Source organism: Camelus dromedarius, chromosome 4, assembly GCF_036321535.1.
Source record: "Camelus dromedarius isolate mCamDro1 chromosome 4, mCamDro1.pat, whole genome shotgun sequence".
NCBI classification, from domain to species: domain Eukaryota; kingdom Metazoa; phylum Chordata; class Mammalia; order Artiodactyla; family Camelidae; genus Camelus; species Camelus dromedarius.
The window spans coordinates 81,149,589-81,169,125 of record NC_087439.1 but is presented as its reverse complement, the minus strand read 5'-3'; the positions used below and the strand labels follow the sequence as shown (position 1 = coordinate 81,169,125).

The following is a 19,537-nucleotide window of genomic DNA, read 5'->3' as shown; positions in this document are numbered from 1 at the left end:
TCCCGGCTGACTGCATAATTTGCAGGAACCAGTGAAAAATGAAAACACAGGGCTCCTTGTTCCAAAACACGGGAAAAAAGAGCTTGTTTCTTTCTTCCATGGTGTTTCTCTTAATGGGACAGAGTGTTTTTATTTGCTATTTATTGATGCACTCCCTAAGGCTCGGCGCATTTGTGGGGTGGGGGAATGGGAGGCTGAGCCCCTCATCCCTGGGAGGCAACAAGAGGTGGGACTGCCCGTGAGCTGAGCTCCAAGTCCCTATGCATGTTCCATTGTCCCATCAGACTTCACTCATGAAACACAAATTCCAAGATAAGACTATTAAGAATCTCAAGGTCATGACTGCAGAGCATTAGACCCCAAAGGCAGGGCTCTTCTGATTACGGGGCCCTGTACGACTGCAGAGTCACACACCTGCTCCCTGTTTGGCATCTGCTAGTACATGTCACACACTTTGCTGGGCACTAAGGATGCAAAATAGAGTTCTTTACAGAGGAGGATAGGAAGGGATGCTTTATTCATCACTCCTCCGTGTCAGAGTCTTGCCTATTCACAGTCCAGCGGAACAGAAAGAGTCCTAAACATGAGTGCAACCCAGCCTGAAAAGTACACCACCAGGGAACTGGGTGGTGGGTGGCACGGAGGCCCCGAGGGGGAGGAGACTGTAATTTAAGGGTTGAGGAGTCCTGGACATCTGCTCACAAACGTAGCTGGACAGGCAGATCTGAGTGAAGAGAGGGAAAACGGCCATCACAGTGCTATTTATTTATTTATTAAATTAAAAAAATTTTAAATTGAATTATAGTTGATTTATAATATGCTCACTTCTGGGGTGCAGTGGAGTGATTCACTTACACATATATTCATATATATATTCCTTACCTTTACTTCTACTCAGCGTTCTATTGTAGGAATCTTTCCAGAGCGGTGATTGTAGTTATACATTGTGTTTAATAGAAACATAACGTTCCATTGTACAGAACCCATTTGTATAAAAGTTGTTTGAAGGGCATTGAAATATAATCAGATTTTATTTATTTATTTCTGGTAAACTTTGTCCTCGCTCCTTCCATCCTCTCTCCCTTCCTACTTCTTTCCTTGCTTCCCTCCCTCACATTCGGTGGGATTGCAGGGTCAGAGAATTTGTACTGTTTAGTGAGTTTGGTACATATTCCCCCAACAGCACTGTGGGGGTCGTGTCGTGTATAAATATGTCTTTATAAAGACAGCAAAATGTCATCGAAAATTCATTATCTGCCAGATACTGTGCTAAGCACTTCACATGTATTAACTCATTGATCCTCATAGCAATCCTATGAGCTGCCTCCTACTTTTATTCTCATTTTCCAGAGGAGAAAACCGAGTGAGTATCTGAACTTCCCGAGGGCGCCCAACTGGCCAGGGGCAGAGCTGGGATTTGCATCGAGGTGGTTTGGCTTTAGAGCTCATGATCTTGTCCTGTTTCATCATCACATGGCTCCATGAGGCAAGTATCCCCATTTTGATAAGGATAAGCATATTCTGATACATGTTAAGAAACATGCCCAAGGTCATAAACTGTTAAAGGAATGCCAATATTTGAATCATGGTCTGCCTGGCCCCAAAGCAGGGGTTTCTGGGTCCCTTGTGAGGATTTCTGAGTTCATTCAGGACAGTGTCTTCAGGTGGGTTTTCATCTGCTCGTTCTCCCAGGTTCCTCTGTGGGTTCCACCAGAGCCTGGCAATCAGGTTGGGAAGTCTGCACCTGCCCAGGTCACGCCCCTGCCAAGTCCTGTCGCTGTCCTGACTGTCACAGCCCCGACCTCAGGACATGCTGCCATTCCCTCCCCTCTCCTCTCATCCTATATCACTGTTGGCTTCAGAATTCTCTGTTGGGCCCAGTTTTGCTTGTGTGTAGCAGAAAACACCACTTGAACAGGTCTTAACAAGAAGACAATTTATTGGCTCTTGTAACTGAAAAGTACACAGAGAAGATGACCTCTGGGCATGGTATGTTCAGGACGCTGGCTCCATTTCTCTGTGATTCTCTTGGTTCTGCCTTCCTCCAAATGTTAGTTTTTGTCTTTGGCCTGGTTGGCCATTTATGGCAGCAAAATGGCTTGCAGCAGCAACAAGACTACATACTTGCTTTTCCACAGTTATTAAACAGCCATCCTAAACTTGGCTCTGAGTGGGATCATCTTAGGTCACAAACTTGCCCTTGAACGTGTCACTATGGCAATGGAGACCATCACTGGGGGAGAAGAGTGAACCCTTCTCTTCCACCTCCCTTGCCTCTACTTTGGTCCCCAGGTCCAGGTGGATTCTTCTGCAGGGATGTGAAGAGATGCTGATGCTGGCATCAAAGCTGACAGAGGGATGAAATAGATATGATTATAGCCATATTATGCATAGAAGCTGCCATTTCTAAAACAGAATAGCAAGAACAGACCTCCACATTTTGCCAGAGGACTGGCATTCGAGCTGCACATGTCATAACAATGTTTGTGGCACTGGATGTTCTGCACAGAATGGAAAAATGCTTTCCCCTTAGGAACATAGATTCATCTAAGAGGGAGCTGTTATAAGTGGGAAAGGAGGTGCAGAAGATACGTTGGGTGGGCGAACTTGCTGAAACATCTTCAAATGGATAAAATTTTATTCCAAGCTCATCTGTATGTGCCTTTCCCCCTTCTTCAGTGAAATGCTCTTTCTTACCACGGAGGGAAAGATTCTTTTCAACTCTTGTCCTCCAGATCATCTTCCCACTGGAGACCTAAGCTACCATCATTGCCACTCCCATGCTCATCCAGAAGGGGCTCCTTCTCTTTTACTCCTCAGGCTGGAGGGAGGATCAGACCCTCCCTTAATACCCGAGTGATTAGTTGAAATAAACTGAAATGCTGAACCAACTTGACTGAGGGCTTAGGAAAAAAGAGGGTCTTAGAGCTAGGTGTTAGATCCGGCCTCTCTTGCTTTGATCTTTCTCAATAGATCCTTTCCTTGCAAAGATTTCCGTGTCCAGTGGCTGCTGCCCCCTTGTGGCAAAGACTCTTTCAGCTTGCACTTGAGTGCATGTAGACTTTTGCAGTCCAGACCCCAGACAGTCTTATTTTCTCCTGTGTTCCCCATTTTCTGCCCAGGAGCTACATTTTCCCTAGAAGATTAATAGGAGGAATGACTGTTCCCTACAGGGACTACCCCATCTTCAAGTCCATTCTAGTCTAGGCATCAGAGCACCTGTAAAGGCAAAGCTTGGGTAGCCCCAGGGCAATTGCTTTCTTATACTTCCTGCTATTACTTATAAATAATAAGAGAATCCAGGAGGACAGCATGACTTAGTTTAAAAAATATGCTTGCCAGTGGCAGAATGGTAGGCACAGTGCCAAGATAAATTTGGCATTTACAGAAGGGGCAGAGTTTACACTTGCACAGATTAGCACTAACTCTAATCAGTAGAAGACGGTTTGGAAAGGACAGACAGACCAGCCTGGCTGTATGGAAGTGAAACTTTCAGGCATATCTTCCTTATATAGACTCTATGACTGAAAGTGATGGACACTCTGAGTCACAGTGGGGATCCACGATGCAGGAATCAAAGGAGATGTGTCTAACTTCAGTTATTCTACAACCATTGAGTGAGCACTTCCTCGATTCCCTGGAAGAGGCTCTGAAGATGAATCAGAGAGGGTCTCCAGCAGACCACTGTCTAGTGGGGCAGGCTGCAGTTGTAAACACATCATGACTGGACAATAGCCTTCATGTTGTCATGGAGAAGTGGTTACCAAAGGTAAAGCCAAGGGACAGACATCAGCTGCTGGGAGCAGCTAAGGCGGGTTCCCAGAGATGCTAACCTTCATTACTGAGAGCGGGGTGAATGACATTACCTCTACTCCTCCACTCACCAGCTGCCCCAGCTCCTGTGGTCTCCCTGTTGTCCACCCAGCCTCCAAGAATGACCCCCAGCCTCAGGGCTGTTCTAATCAAGAATGGTTCATTGGCAGTGGTTGTTCAAAGGAGCAGCTGGCAGTGGAGGGGGATTAGTTCTCCTGCCAAATCTCCACCAACATCTCCACCTCAAAGAAGCTTAGAGTTTCAGTAAAAATTGTGTGCTTGCTGTCCAATCACAGCTCAAGGGCAATCTCCATCTCCTTCCCACTGAGTTTCCCTCTAGTACCTCCCAGTGGCAGACTCCCACAAGGCCTTCCTACAGGGGACTCCTTCTGAAGTCTCTACTGTACAAAGTCAAGTCCTTTCCCCTTTATTCATGTCAGGCAAGTTGGAAGCTTTCAAATGAAAATAAATGCAAGAAAAAGAAGAGAATAAAACTAGTCATCCACAGAGTGGAGAATTCAGATAATGGACCCTTAACTCCATCTTCATGCCTGGTTTCCCTGCTTGGACATATGGACCCTGGGAGTGTCTGATGCCCTGTGATCACTTGACTTAACCTGTTCTCCAAATGTAGTTGTGGGCAGGGCTCAGGGAGGTGGCATGCTGTAGTGTGGCTTCCCTAGTTCACTTTATTCATCAAGTTCCCTCTCAGAGTGAAGTCACTCTGGTCTCTGAGCTCCAGGCTCTTACAGTTGGATGCACATGACTGGTGACTAAGGTAGGAAGCCACCTCTGTTTGCCAGAATTGTCATTGGGGTAGGGTGACTTGCTTTGACTCTATTCTAGAAAATGCGTCCATTTGTCTTGGACCTGTGATTTCTGCTCGGTTGGTTTCCTGCCTCCTCCCTTGTGATGGTATAGTCAAACCTGACCTCATCTATGGCTGTAGTTGGTGACAAGGAGGCCACAGCCTTCTTGCCTCCTCTCTTCATACCTCTCCTTTTTATGGGGAAGAGGATGACTTTCCCCAGTTGGATGTTTACTGCTTTGCTTTAAGACTTTGTCTGCTGTGAAAATGCATTACTGGCAGGGATAATGAAATACATGGATCTGAATGAACTCATAGGACCTCAGGCCTGGAAGCAACTCAGGGGTTATTTACTCCGTTTTTTTCAATTTACAGATGAGAAAATGGAAATCTGTAGAGGGAAAAGGACCAGCTCAAGGTCACACAGCTTATTAATGATAGAATCAGGATAGAATGAGGACTGTATACCAGCTACCCTTATTTTCAGTCTTGGTAACTTTTCTTAAGTTTTCAGATTGTTCTCTGAAGACCCTTGGGGGTTTTGGCAGAACCTCTTAGCAGCTGTCTGTGTAGAGAGAGCAACCCTTCCTTCTTCCCCAGTAGATGAACTTTTATCTCTTTTACATATTGGGCTTCTAGTAGGATTTTGCTTCAACCAATGCTTCACAGTTTAAAAAGATATTTGAAGACAGCTGGATGAGTCTGTGGATGTTTAGGGGTGATTTCAGGGACCCGGATGGGAACTTCTCTCAAATGCTAACACTTCCTTTAGACAGAGGAACAAAACATTTATTGCTCCTTTCGATAGAAGGCTTAAAGTACACTTGAATGCAACCCACTGCTGTCATTTCCTTCCCTCAGCAGATTTTAAGAAGGTCAAACAACAATCAGGAAGGACATAGGAGGGAAGATGACATAGAAAGAGATATCCGAGAGCAGATTTGCCTCCTTCCACTTTTCCTAATGCTGGCTTGCCCCGAATATGTAGGATCAAACTGGTCCTCCCATGTGAGTGCACAGACATGGCTGGGGATGCAGACGGTCAAAGAGAGCACAGAGGTAGTGTTTTAGGTAGAGTTGATGCCGTTACTGGGCTGACCAACAGCAGTTTTTTTTCCCTGTAATCCATTTTTTTCCCTTTAATACATTTTTCCCCCTGTAGTCCATCTTTTCCCATACTCAGGGCAGACCTCAGAGTTACAGGAAGTTGACAGCATGGTGAAGCTGATCTCTAAAGAAGTTTGGGTTGCAGGTGAGGGAAGGGATCTTCGGTTGCCAAGGCAGCAGAGAAGCAAAAGATACCCCAGTAACTGTGCTCCCATCCATGATGAGAACGACTTGAATCTGAGTTATTAAACCATCTTTCTTTCCTTCTAATCTTTCAACTAGATCAAACCATGACTGTATTCGTGGCAGATTTTTCGAATTACACTGATTGGCAGTTTTATGAGTTTGAAAATATCACTGGCACGCCACCCACAGAAGAACATTATACTCCCTGTAAGATAGACACTGAGACACTCAACAAGTATGCCGTGGTTGTCATCTATGCTCTGGTCTTCCTGCTTAGCCTGCTGGGAAACTCCCTGGTGATGCTGGTCATCTTATACAGCCGGGTGGGCCGCTCTGTCACCGACGTCTACCTGCTGAACCTGGCCATGGCTGACCTGCTCTTTGCCTTGACCTTGCCTATCTGGGCCGCCTCCAAGGCAAAGGGCTGGATCTTTGGCACACCCTTGTGTAAGGCGGTCTCACTCCTGAAGGAAGTCAACTTCTACAGTGGTATTCTACTGCTGGCCTGCATCAGTGTGGACCGCTACCTGGCCATTGTCCATGCCACACGCACGCTGACTCAGAAGCGGCACTGGGTCAAGTTCATATGCTTAGGCATCTGGACCCTGTCCTTGATCCTGGCCCTGCCCATCTTCCTCTTCCGTGAGGCCTATCGACCGCCCTTTTCGAGCCCAGTCTGCTACGAAGACATGGGTGCCAATACAACAAAATGGCGGGTGGTGATGCGGGCTCTTCCCCAGACCTTTGGCTTCCTCGTGCCCCTGCTGGTCATGCTGTTCTGCTACGGATTCACCCTGCGCACGCTGTTTGCGGCCCACATGGGGCAGAAGCACCGGGCCATGCGGGTCATCTTTGCTGTGGTGCTCGTCTTCCTGCTCTGCTGGCTGCCCTACAACCTGGTCCTGATCGCAGACACCCTCATGAGGATGCGGGTGATCTCGGAGACCTGTGAGCGTCGCAATGACATAGGCCGGGCCCTGGATGCCACTGAGATCCTGGGCTTCCTCCACAGCTGCCTCAATCCTCTCATCTATGTCTTCATTGGCCAGAAGTTTCGCCACGGACTCCTCAGGATCATGGCCATCCATGGCCTGATCAGCAAGGAGTTCTCGGTCAAGGACGGCAGGCCTTCCTTTGTTGGCTCTTCTTCAGGGAACACTTCTACCACCCTCTAAGACCCCCACACAGGGCTCTTCCCTTCCCTTCACCATCCATTCCAAGCCTCATATCCTCTGACTGTTCACAGTCTGCATGTCAAGGCAGCCTGCCATTCTGGTTACAGGGAGTTGCTGAGGCCACATCCTTACCAGGCCCCCATTGTGTGCCTTGGCCCCACCTCTTACCATAATCATCATGTCAACTGCTAGAGCTTGGTCCATCCAACCATTGAGCCCACAGCCCTCTGTCTTCTGGCAGAGAGTCTTTGAAGACACTCATTTAAGTAACTATAAAAGTTTCCACCATTGGGAACCAGTGATGTCAAACATCATTAGTTGCTTCCCCAACTTTCTCTTTCCTTGCCTTCTAGCAAAGTCCCTTGAGAGAGGCTGAGAATGACAGACACTCACTTTCTAAGACTCTCTTCAGCCAGGAGTGGCCATATCATCTGGTTCTGACTACTGAGACTTAAAGGTAATAGTGTGCTGGTAAACCTTTCTTCTTGGGGGAAACATCCTGATTTGTAGTATTTGCCATGTTCTATGGTGTAAATAAATGCTCCCACCGTGGCCGATTTCAAGGGTGATCGTGTTTAGCAACCAGCTCAGGAAATTTAGAAAATGTAATAATCTGCTTTCACAAACAGGTACAAAGTGGCTCCAGTGCACCATTGCTTAAGAGGAAGTCTGCTGGGGCCAAGGAACGCCTAAGAAATATTCCTGTTTAAACACACACACACACACCTGGTTCTTGTCTTTGAATATAGTTATAAGATATGATGTGTGGAGCTGAGACAGCCACTTTTTTGACAATGAGGCAAAAAGTATGTCCACACTCAGGCTGATGGAGCCAAAGGATAAAGAGAACCTGAGAATAAAGAGTTCAGAAATAAACCTAAGCATAAATGGTTAAATGATTTTCAACAAGGATGCCAAGACTATTCAAATGGGGAAAGAATAGTCTTTCAACAAATTGTGCTGGAAAAATTCGATAGGCACATGCACAAGAAGGAAATTGGACCCTTACCTTACACCACATACAAAAATTAACTCAGAATGGGGTTGAGATTGGAGTCTGAGATGAAGTCTAGGGGGACCAGGGATGGGATGGCAGCTTGTGATAAGGTGGATGGTCAGAGAAGGATGAATGTCAGGAATAGGGAGAGATCCAGAAATAGAGAGAGGCTGAGGATGAGGTTGAGTGAGATTCAGGGAGGGTGGAGATAAGCTTGGGACCAGAGATGGAGTAAAGCTTAGGAATGGGATGAATTTGGGGGTGAGCCTCAGGGAGGGGTGTTAGAAATGGAGTGAATGTCAGGAATGGATTAGTGGGTATAATAGTGGCCACTGCTATTTAGTCTAGTTAGTGGCTGGAGCAAAACAGTATCACTGGAAGGGTCACCATCTTCTTTGGATCTGTGTCTAAGATGCTCTTTCTGAGAGCAGGATGGAGATGCCTTGGCCTGTATACTTGAGACTCTACAAGCAGGTTAGTGAGGAAGGAGTTAAGGGCTCAAGCCCTAAGAGATACATTTGATTCAGGAGAGAAGACAGAAGAATGTGGAAAGAATCCAAAGAGGAAGGCTGGGAACTGGGCCTGGCAACCTCCATCCTCTCCCTCCCTCCCCTAATTCCCCTTCCACCTCTTCTACTGTGTAACTCAATGCTTATCTTCCTTTATCCTCTGCTGCCTCAAAGACAACTCCATCGGGGCTTCAGTAAGTAAATAAGGATACATACTGGGTCTGGGGAAATACAAATGACTAATACATGTCTGAAAAGAAGCTTGGCCTCACTAGTAACCTGCAAAGTGGGAACCCAACAGCAGTAAATAACTTGGAAGTATTTTAAACAAGGCAGGGATGTAGTCAGAATTCTCTTCAAACAATACACATTGTTCAGTTAGATTTTTAAATGGAGTGTGTAGTTCTCTGGGTATAGCTCAATGGTTTGGATTTCAGACCTGTAAAGATACCAGGATGTTGGTATTGAAATAACATGGTGTATGAAAATATCAAAAACTGGTGTTTCGTTCACTAGATAGGGTAGAGATTAGATATCTGGTCAAGGTCAGGGAGATGGCTCACCTCAGAGAGGAACTCAACGTTCAGGATGGGGCTGGGACCAGGGATGCGGCGCATCTTAAGAGAGGAGTGGGGCAAGGGTCAGAGATGGGAGTCAGGGATGGAATTGGGGTTAGGGATGGGGTAAACATCATGGACTGGATGGGGGACAGGGATTGCGATGTGAATGTGTGTTCTGCACAATGCTTGCTGATTTTAAATTTTGGAAATTTGTTTTGTAGGCTTGGTAAAAATATTCCAGCCCCCAAGTTATCATGTTGAATTATGTTATTTCCCCCTACACAGTTCCCCTTCTGGTCAACCACAGCCCCCTTACTATCTGTTGCCTCCTTATGTGGTGGCCCATTCTTACTGGTTCCAGCAAAAATATTAATTGATAATCTGTATTTTATTCTGTAGTGGTTTAAGACTGCCTCTTTCCCAGCAACTTGCATCTTAGAGTATTTTAGAGGCTGAAAGTCTTATAGATGCAGATGAAATAAAATGATAATTTCCGCTTTGGTCTAAGGGTCTTTCCAGAGATATCTTCCCATAGATGACCACTAATCAAGAATTATATTGTGGTTTTGGTTCCAGATCACTGCAGTAAAGTGAATATCGAGATAAAGCCAGTTGCTTGCATTTGTTTGGTTTCCCAGTGCATATAAAAAAAGTTATATTCACTCTATACTGTAGTCTATCAGGTATGCAATAGCACTATGTCTAAAAAATGTACATACCCTAATTAAAAATACTTTATTGGTGAAAATTGCTAACCACTATCTGAACCTTCAGTGAATCATAATCTTTTTGCAACAGTGACATCAAAGGTCACTAGTGAGCAAATGCTGTTGGAAAAATGGTTCTGATAGACTTGCTTGAGGTAAGGGTTGCCACAAAACTTCAACCTTTGTAAAAAAAAAACAAAACCCAATATCTGCAAGTTTCAATGAAGAGAAGTACAATAGAGCAAGGAGGCATGACTGTATAGCATTTTGCTGTTTCTACACAGAGGTTAGAGGGACCAAAGTTCTCTGGGTTTGACCCAGAAAGCCACAAGTGACTAACAGCTGGGCTCTCACAGTGACTGCTATTATCCATCCTGCTAGTCTGTTTTTAAACTCAAGATTCTTCATCTGGAGGTCGTCAGCTTCAAGAAGTGGAATAGAAGGACGTGGAGCTCACTCTTTTCCACAAGTACATCAGAAATACATCTACATGTGGAACAATTCTCACAGACTATCTACTGAACTTGGGCAGAGGATCTTGTCCAATTGAAATTACAAGGAGAATATCATGAAACTGGATAAACAGCAAGGTCCTACTGTACAGCACAGGGAACTATATTCAATACTTTGTAATAGCCTATAATGAAAAAGAATATGAAAAAGAATATATATATATTACCGAATCCCTACACTGTATACCAGAAGTTAACACAACATTGTAAACCAACTATAATTCAATCAAAAAAATCCTTCTTCCAACCCTGAGGGTAGAAATGAATTAAAGAATGAAACAAATAAAAATAAGCAGAATATGTTAGTGCAAACTTTTTAAGATTAGTTTTCCTTTTTTATCAAAGTATTTCCCCCTACATTATTTAAAAAAGCAAAAAAAAAAAAAAAAAAAAAAAAGAAAAAAAGAAAAGCAAAACAGCTTTATAAAGCTTATAATGAAAACCAGCAGCAGTCCCCCTTCCTGCCTCCCCCCAGGTAAAGACAACAGCTTTCAACACTCATAGCTGTTTCATTCAACAACGGTCTACATATTTCTAAATATCATCTTTATTCTGCTAACTCTCGAGATTTTTTTCTGAGTTTTAGGTATCATCTTTTGACTTCCTATTTTGGCTTCTGTGGATTTAGCACTCTCTCCTGCTTCCACCCCCCAGTCCAAGCAAACACAAACACTGCCTCCCCCATTCTCCCAGGACATGAATACCACACTTTTTTTGTTAAATCAACATTCAGTGTTTAAGTTAAAATGACTACATAAAAAAATAACTCACAGTTGGGTAAAATGTTTACATTTCCCTTTTTTGTACAAATTTTGTTTTCCCTGGAATTAACGATAGTAATTTTTCCATGTACTTTTCATTACATCAGTACCATATGTCAAGGTAATAAACATCAGATAATCTGTATCTATATTCTTCTTTCCTGGAGACCTTTCTCCTTGAGCCCTTCATATCCCTACTCCAATCTGAACGGTTATTCTTCAGGCCTGCTCCTTTTTTTTTCTAAATTGCTTTAACTACATTTACAGATAAATTTTAGAATCTGATTGCTAATTTCTACAAAATATTTTGCTGGAATTTTGATCTGGATTATGTTGAATCTATAGGTCAATTTGGAGAAAATGAACATCTTAACAATATTGAGTCTTCCAATCCATGAGCATGGCATCATTCTCCAATTATTTAGATCTTTTCTAATTTGTCTTGACAATGTTTCACAGTTTTTAGTACATAGATTTTGTACACATTTTGTTAAATTTATCCCTCAGTGTTTTATGGTTATTCAAATGTTACTATAAATGGTATTTAATTTTTAAAAGTTTTTTCTTTCTAGTATGTAGAAATATAACTGAGTTATGTATATTGACCTTGTATTCTGGTATCTTAGTAAATTCACTTATTAGTTCTGGTAGTTTTATTTCTAAAGATTCTTTTGGATTTTATATGTACACAATCAGATCACCTGAGAATAAAGATAGTTTTATTTCTTCCTTTTATGCCTTTTATTTATTTTTCTCCAGTACAATGCTTAATAGAAGTTGTAAGAGTAGACATCTTTGCCCTGTTCACAATCTTAGGGATAAAGCATTCAGTCTTTCTCTACTAAATATGATGTTAGCCAAAGATTTTTCATGGAGGCCCTTTATCAGGGTGAGGATATTCTTTTCATGAGTGGGTGTTAAAATTTCCTCTTTCATTAAGGGCATGGCCTCTGGAGCCAGACTACTGCTACTTAGGGGCTTTGTGACTAGGGGCAATTCGTTTAACCTTCCTCTACCTGCTTGTAAAATGTGGATAATGATGTTATTCAGCTAATTTCTATGAAGATTAAATTAAATGATTACACACACACACACCCCATTTAGAAGAATGCTTATGATACCATAAATATAGCTATAGAAATGTTAGCTATCGTACTTTTGGTTTACTCCCTTATTTTTCTGAGAAAGGATATAAAGTAGATAACCTTTTAGACACTTTGAATTTCCAAAAAAGTCTTTGTTCTACTCTTGCATGTGATTGGTATTTTGGCCAAGTATTGTATTGCAGGTCAGAATTCATTTTCCCTTGGAATTTTGCAGATTTTTCTTAATTTCTTTTAGCTTCTACAGTCACTGTTGACACTTCTAATGCTATTCTGATTCTTGATCTGTTGTATGTGACTGAATTTTCTCTTAGGAACTTTTAGAATATTCTTTTTATCCTTGTAGTATTAGAACACATGATTATGTGCCACATTAGGGGTTCTTTTCTCATTCATTTTGCTCAGTACCTGGTGAATCCTCTTAATCTGGAAACTCAGGTTCTGTGAAATTTTCTTGTATTATTTCTTTGATACTTTTTTCCTTTTACTTTTCCTTCTCCTTTTTCACTCCTTTTATTTGGCTGTTAAATCCCCCAATTGACTCTCTAATATTTTTTGTCACTTTTAATTTGTTTTTCAGTATCTTCATCTTTCCAGTTTCCATGAAATTATCCTTAACTTTATCTCTCAACCTTTGAATTAGGACTTAAAATTTCTGCTTTCATATTTTAAATTTCTAATAGGCTTTTTTGTTCTCTAATTTTTCCTTTTATGGCACCTCTTTCTTGCCTCATGGATGTAATATTTCCTCTTATCTTTCTGAGGCTGTTATGATTTTTGTGAAGATTTCTTTAGCTCCTTTAATTGTCTCTGTGTCTTTTTTTTTGATCTGATAACACAGTTACCACTTGACATCTACCTTCTGATTTCTATTAAGAAAATCTCTTATCTTTTATTTTCCCTCACATCCTCTTTGTTCTTGTACCTTGTGGGAGTATCCCTTTAAAAAAATCCCTTAAATGTAATTTTTAGTGGATTTTTGAAAGGGAGCAGCCATAAAAACATTCCTCCAATCCTCTATTTTTGATATAAAAATTTCCTGAATTTAGAAAACATAGTTATTTTGAAGTCACATTCAGATTGTTTTATTATCTTTGGTTCCTCAAGTGTGAATTCTCCTATTTGCTATATTGGCTGAGTGTTGATTGTAGTGGCTGTTAGTTCTTATAATATTTGATTGTGAGCTAATCTATTAAAGAGCATTTTTTCCCCGTGGATGTCTTGTATGTATCCTGGATACTGAAGACATCTACACAGGGGCAGTGTCATGGTTGTTCTTGATGGAGCCTTACTGGGTTACATGATTCATAGCATTTTCTGTTATTGTTATTTCTTGGTCCTAGGTTTCCATACCATTCCAAAGGGCAGATTTGGGTCCTCATCATTTTCTTTCCAGGCCTTGTAAGTCTGGATGTCCCTCGGGTGGCCCTATTTCCTCCCCAGCCTAGGACAGGCTGCTCACTTTGAGGTCATGTCTCAGAGCTGGCAAGTGTTTTTCTATCCCCAGGTAAGGGTGAGCCAGCTCTTCCCTGATTCCTGGCTTTCTGCAAGGAATCCAGTTCCAGTTCCACACTGTGTATGGGGTCTGTAGATAACAATGGTGTTATCATTCTCATCCTTAAGATGCATGATCAGTTCTAGTATCCTTCTGGGTCCCTGTGGCTTCAACTCTTACTTCCTGATAAGTCTGTGCATTTCTAAATTCCCTTTTCATGTTTGGCCCTTAGAGACCACCCATGCCCCTTTGCTTTTAATCTCACAGATTTATTTAAAAATTAAGTATATGTTATTTAACATTTCAAAGCAGGGTATGTGTGTGTGTATATTGTTTCTTCCCATGCCTCTTCAGACCACCATCATAACCAGATAACAGTAAAAATTCAAATAGCATATAAAATCAAAACAATTTCTCTTCCTGTTCTTTATTTCCTTTCCTCAAAGGTAAGCATTGTTAAAACTCTCTCCCAGTGAATTTTAATATCAAACTGAAGGACGCATTGGCCAAATTTCTAGTTAACTCACAGTGTGTCTGTGTATGCTGCATCCACATGTTTGTGTGTGTGCATGTGTATGTGTGTGTTGGATGTGAATGACCGTGCGTTATCCCAAGATTATCACCTCCTTCTTTCGGCCAGGTTCAAATCAGCAGGATGGGAGAAGTAAGATACAGAAGGTAAGTGAGGAGGTGTCTCTGAAGAAATCCAGTCACTTCCGACATGGGAAGAAATTGTATTGCCCAACAGAAACCTATGAAGTCACATCCGTACTTCTCTTGGTTCCCATGTTGTAAACAAGACTGTCTTCCTGAAAAAGCTGGCTTTGCTCCAACTGTGAGACTGTTGAAGGTGGAGGGAGACTAAGCAAGTAAGGTCTAAGGGGCACAGAGGGCAGGGCTCTCCACTTTGCTGACGTCCTTGTGCTGATGATATGTATCTGATGATACTCAGCATGTCACTGTCTGCTGTGCCCATTGGCCAAGGTGTTATAGAAAACATGTTAATAAGTAAGAATCAAATATCCAGTTAGCTGATTATGTATCAAATGTCTATTATGCACCCAATTTTGTGCTAGATCCTTAAAAGAAGGGCAGGTACTATAGAAATGAAACTTAGGAGACAAGAAAAACCTGTGAATGGAGGATATATGAGGAGTACATGAAATTTCCTGTAGTTTAAAAGTGATCAGAACAAAGAGAACTTTCTGGGGGTCCTAGTGCACCACAAGCTGAATCTGAAGATTTGGGGAAATGTTTCTAATTAAAGAGAAAGAAAAGAAAGACTTAGTAGCTGCATGACCTTGAATGTTCTTTTAAACTTTCTGAATCTCAGTTCCCTCTTCTGTGAAATGAGGTTGGAGTAGGTCAGTTCCTTTCCAGTTCTAAAAGAAGATATTCTAAATCGAAGAATCTATACGTCTACAGGTGTGAACTTGATATGAAACTTCTACGTTTGCACAGATCATGATCATTAGTAATTAGGTGCCTCATAGAAGACCACTTCTTACTATGTGCTTTCTGGGCAGATGCTGACCAGGTCTAACATGAAAAGTTCTAGAAAGGCCTTGCTTCTTCCCCTCCTCCTCTCATTCCTCCCTTCCCCCCACCTCCCCTTCCAACATCTTCTTCCTTCATCTGTCAGCAATTCATTCCTTTGGAAAAAAATGCAAATACCCCTGGGTGAGGGGAATACTTTTCTTTCAATTATTAAGCCTAGAAAGAGAATGGGTTTTTGAGCCTCTCTTTCTGAGCCTTCAAGGTCATGAGAAAACCAGCACATCAGCTTAGCCTCTTGCTAAAACAGATGTGTCTGCTGATAACTGTAGACATAATATGCAGCAGGCTGTGTGAAAAGCACTTTTTACATGAATTGCTTTATTTAATGCTCACCAAGACCTTATGGTAGTATTATTATCCCTATTTTACAGATAAGGAAAATAATCGGGTAAGTGGCAAATTGCAGTTTCAATCAAGGATTAACTGCTTTCAGAGTCTGAAGCTCTCAATTGCTCACGATAGGTGGAGAAGAACTGGGGTGAAGTGAGAGCTCCAGAGGGGCTTTGGACGAGGCTGGGTCTTGGTCTATCCTGAGTTGTCTGATCTTGCACAAGTCACTTAACTTCTCTGACCCTCGTTTCCTTGAAGGCATGGTAGCATTAGAAGCTTGTCAAGGTTCAAGGTAATGGATGTCAGGCTCTTAGAATAGACTAGGGCCTTGATAAGTGGCAGATATTACTGTCACAGCAGAGTCTTGGAGAGGTATGTCAGTTAAGGAACTGGTTAGTAATCCCAAGCCTTCTAACTTTAAGGGCAGTGCTTCCTGCTTGATGTCACAGGGTCAGGGAGCTAATAGGAGAGTTGGAATATAGCGCTTTCAAAGGCATTGGGCTACTCTGAGATGAAAAGTCAGATTTTGGAATGGGAACCGATTGTCTTCCATCATGTTCCTGCAACACCCATTTTTTTCTCTTCTCCTGGATCATTGCTATTAGCATACAAGTTCTCATCTTATAATAACTCTCCTTTGACCCCACATTGCTGTCAGCTTCAGTGCTAATTTTCTGTTCCACTTTTCAGCTAAGCTCTGAGTCTCACTGCTCAAGGGGTGCTTTAAGCCTGTGACATTTAGCAGAGTCTCAACTGGATGCTGACCTGGACCTACTCTGGGGTTTGCATAAGTCTGGGCACAACTTAAAAGAATGAAGGGTCTAGGGGCCTGCAGGGAATGAGCTCATCCCTAGGGAGGCAAGAGTTAAGCTCACGGGCCTGCAGAAGGCCATCATTCAGAGTTGGGGGCAATGGAATTGGGCGCTGTGGTTAAGACCAGCCTTGGACTGTGGACTCTCACTTGAGTGTTAGCGAGATAGGGCTAGGAGTGAACGTGAAAAAGGCTGGGAGATTTTGGCAGTGAAAGCAACATACTCACTCAGGAAACCTGGCCATGTTCCATTCCAGGTGGCTGGACTGAAATCGGCAGCTGAGTGAAGGCCAGCTTGGCAGGAGGGCCCAGGAGCCTCAAGGGGGTAGGTGGAAAGTGGGTCCTGGAAAGGTTCCCTGAGCTGCTGAATCACTGCTTGCTCACTGGGTGTACACAGACAGGTGTAAACAAAGAAAGAGTTTAAAGGGAAAAAAAGAGTCAGATTTCTGTCCTGCCAGGAGTGTAGAAGAGCGTTATTGTTTTCTCTCACACACCACACTTCCTCCTTCTTAAGTTTCTGTTTTCCCTGGGCTCCTGCTTCCCTCCCACATCTTTGCCTTCTTTCGGTCTCTTCGGAAGGCCCCTTTCCTCTTTCAGTCCCTTAGATGCTGACATTTTTCCAGATCCTCTTCTCTCCCTTTTCTGCCCTTTCCCTATTGTCTGCTTTTCCTGAGTGATGTCACCTACTCCTGTGGCTTGAATGAGCAGCCATCTCTGTGAAAATGAGCTCCAAAAATGTGTTTCCAGGCTAGCCATTTCTTCTGGGCTTCCAGCACTAGATTCCAGGGCACATTGACATGTCTTTGTGTACCGTTACTATAAATTCAAAGTTGAAGCCAGCATCTTCCTTCCAAAACCTGCTTCTTTCAAGCCATTTGTCCAAGCTAGGGGTTGAAGAATGCTTTTCAGCTCCCTCCTTCTTTCTCACTGCCCCACCCCATCCAACTGATAGCCAAGTCCTCTTGGTTTGCTCTTTAAGATCTCTTTAACTCACGCCCCTATCTCCAACTCCATTGTCATTACTTTGCACAGCCACTCACCATTTCCACTGTAGCCTCCTAAGTGGACTCCTGCCTTGAGCTTCTACCCCTTTCGGTTCATTCATATACCACTCAGGGAGCAATCTGATTGAGGTGTTCATCTGCTTAAAGCTCCTATTGCCTGTGAGATAAAGTTCCAACTCTTTAGCACAGCACTCAAGGCCCTCTGTGATTTGGTCTTACCTGTGACCCAGGCCTATCTATGTCATCTTCACATCTGGTAAGGCCTTTGCTTTGGCCATTCTGACTTCCTTTTCCCCTGATACATCATCCTGTCTGCCTTAGTTTAGATTTCTCTGGTTGTAAGTAACAGAAACCTGCTTTCAAGAGGCTGGAGCCTAAAGGGAATTTAGTGAAAGGATCCAAGGGGTATCTGATGGACCCCAAGGGTCATGAGATTTTAAGAGGGACCAGAACCAGGAGCAGGAAGGTGGCTCCTTACTTGGGCACTCTCTTTTTGAGGGCCACTGCTTCTTCATCTCTACTTCATTTAGCAGGTCTATTTTATTCCTCGTTTTAGGCACAACTTTCTCTGCTTTTTTCTGCTCATAGCTATCCATGAGTTTACATCACCCCGAATAAACTGAAAACTGCCTTCTGGGTCTCTATCAAAAATTGGTTTTCTTTCCCCCTGAATTTTCATCTACAGGTACTGGAAGAAAAAGTTCATGGCACAATCTTTTTTTTTCCTTTTAATTTATGTATTCATTTTACAATATTATATTTTTAAAATTGAAGTATAGTTGATGCACAATATTGTATGTGACAGGTGTGTAAGGTAGTGATTCATAATTTTTAAAGGTTATACCCCATTTATAGTTATTATAAAATATTGGCTGTATTCCCCATGTTGTATAATACATCCTTGCAGCTTGCAGCTTATTTTATACCTGATAATTTGTACCTCTTAACCCTCCACCTCTACATGGGCACAATCTTATGAGTCTTGCCATCAGTCTTGTGGGAATTAGGTTCCTCAGCGACCTGCGAGGAGACTTTCCAGTAGAGAGAAAAGGAGAACGACTGGGGAAACAGGAAACCAGGGTCTAGCCCTGCTTCTGTTACTTGTAGTTCAACATTGGCAAGTTTCCACCTACTCTGGGCCTCAAGTAGGCCACCTGTCAAAAGGGGAACTCAGTCTAGAAATGAATCCTTTTTTTTTTTTCCAAAATTTTTTATACATACAATGAAATATTAGCAAAAATTAAGAGAACTATGACAAGGATGAACCCTGAAGATAATACAATCAACTGGTCACAAAAAGATAAGTACCATATGATTTCACTTACATGATGTACCAATAGTAGTCAAAAATCATAGAGACAAAAAGTAGAATGGTTGTTTTTAGGGGCAAGGTGGGGGGGAAATTGAAAAGTTGTTATTTAATGAGTATGGCATTTTGTTTTGTAAGATAAAAAGAGTAGTGGGGATGGATAGTGATAATGGCTGAATACTCATATGAATGCACTAATCAAGAAGTGAATCTTTTGGGGGAAGGTGTAGCTCAGTGGTAGAGCGTGTGCTTAGCATGCATGAGGTCCTGGGTTCAATCCCCACTACCTCCATTTAAAAGCCAATCAAACAAACAAACCGAATTACCTCCTCCTCCCACCCCCTCAAAAAAGAAACTGGGCTCCCAAGAAGTGAATCTTTTAAGCTCCCTTCCACCCAGACAATCTAGATTTAGGTAAAGCAGTTCAGGGCCACCACTCACAGATGGGCAGGTTTGACACTGCACAGACCTAGAGGGTTGTCATTTGCAGAGTGTTCAATGTACATGTATATGTCCTAAGTGGAAATAGTAGAATCTTCCCATAAATGGAGGATTTTTATGCGACACTGACCCTGGTCCCTGGGAGTTACTATGACATTGAATCCCCGGAGCCTTTCAGAAATTCCTGGGAGTCATGCTTATTCATTTTTGTCAGCTGAGTTGGACCCTTGGGCAAGGGAGGGAGTTAGGCAGGGGCAGCAGTGGTGTCCAATTGCCATGGCCAATTGAATAGTCAAGCAAAGTAAATCCCTTAGTATAATGCTGGACCTCCGAGAAAGTCCTCTAGAAAAGC

General features: G+C 42.7%; 1 protein-coding gene and 1 long non-coding RNA gene across 4 annotated transcripts; one reads left to right on the top strand and one right to left on the bottom strand.

The window, feature by feature from the left end:
• Positions 1-1,948: 1,948 nt before the first annotated feature.
• LOC135321160 (uncharacterized) lies at positions 1,949-17,719 on the bottom strand. Its single transcript, XR_010380692.1, has 3 exons — positions 17,472-17,719; positions 16,660-16,814; positions 1,949-2,347 (listed from the first exon to the last, which is right to left on the bottom strand). It is a non-coding gene; the product is annotated as an uncharacterized LOC135321160 (long non-coding RNA).
• Positions 4,463-10,790, top strand: LOC105096070 (C-X-C chemokine receptor type 2). 3 transcript variants are annotated; one of them, XR_010380691.1, is made up of 3 exons: positions 4,463-4,591; positions 6,011-7,546; positions 9,732-10,790. XR_010380691.1 is itself a non-coding variant. In XM_031451137.2 (2 exons), the coding sequence occupies exon 2, from the start codon at positions 6,019-6,021 to the stop codon at positions 7,087-7,089; it is 1,071 nt and encodes a 356-aa protein (XP_031306997.2). In that variant the 5' UTR covers positions 4,463-4,591; positions 6,011-6,018; the 3' UTR covers positions 7,090-10,790. The 3 variants fall into 3 exon arrangements, 1 of the variants encoding a protein (XP_031306997.2); XR_010380690.1 differs by having other exon boundaries at positions 7,719-10,790; XM_031451137.2 differs by having other exon boundaries at positions 6,011-10,790.
• Positions 17,720-19,537: the final 1,818 nt, after the last annotated feature.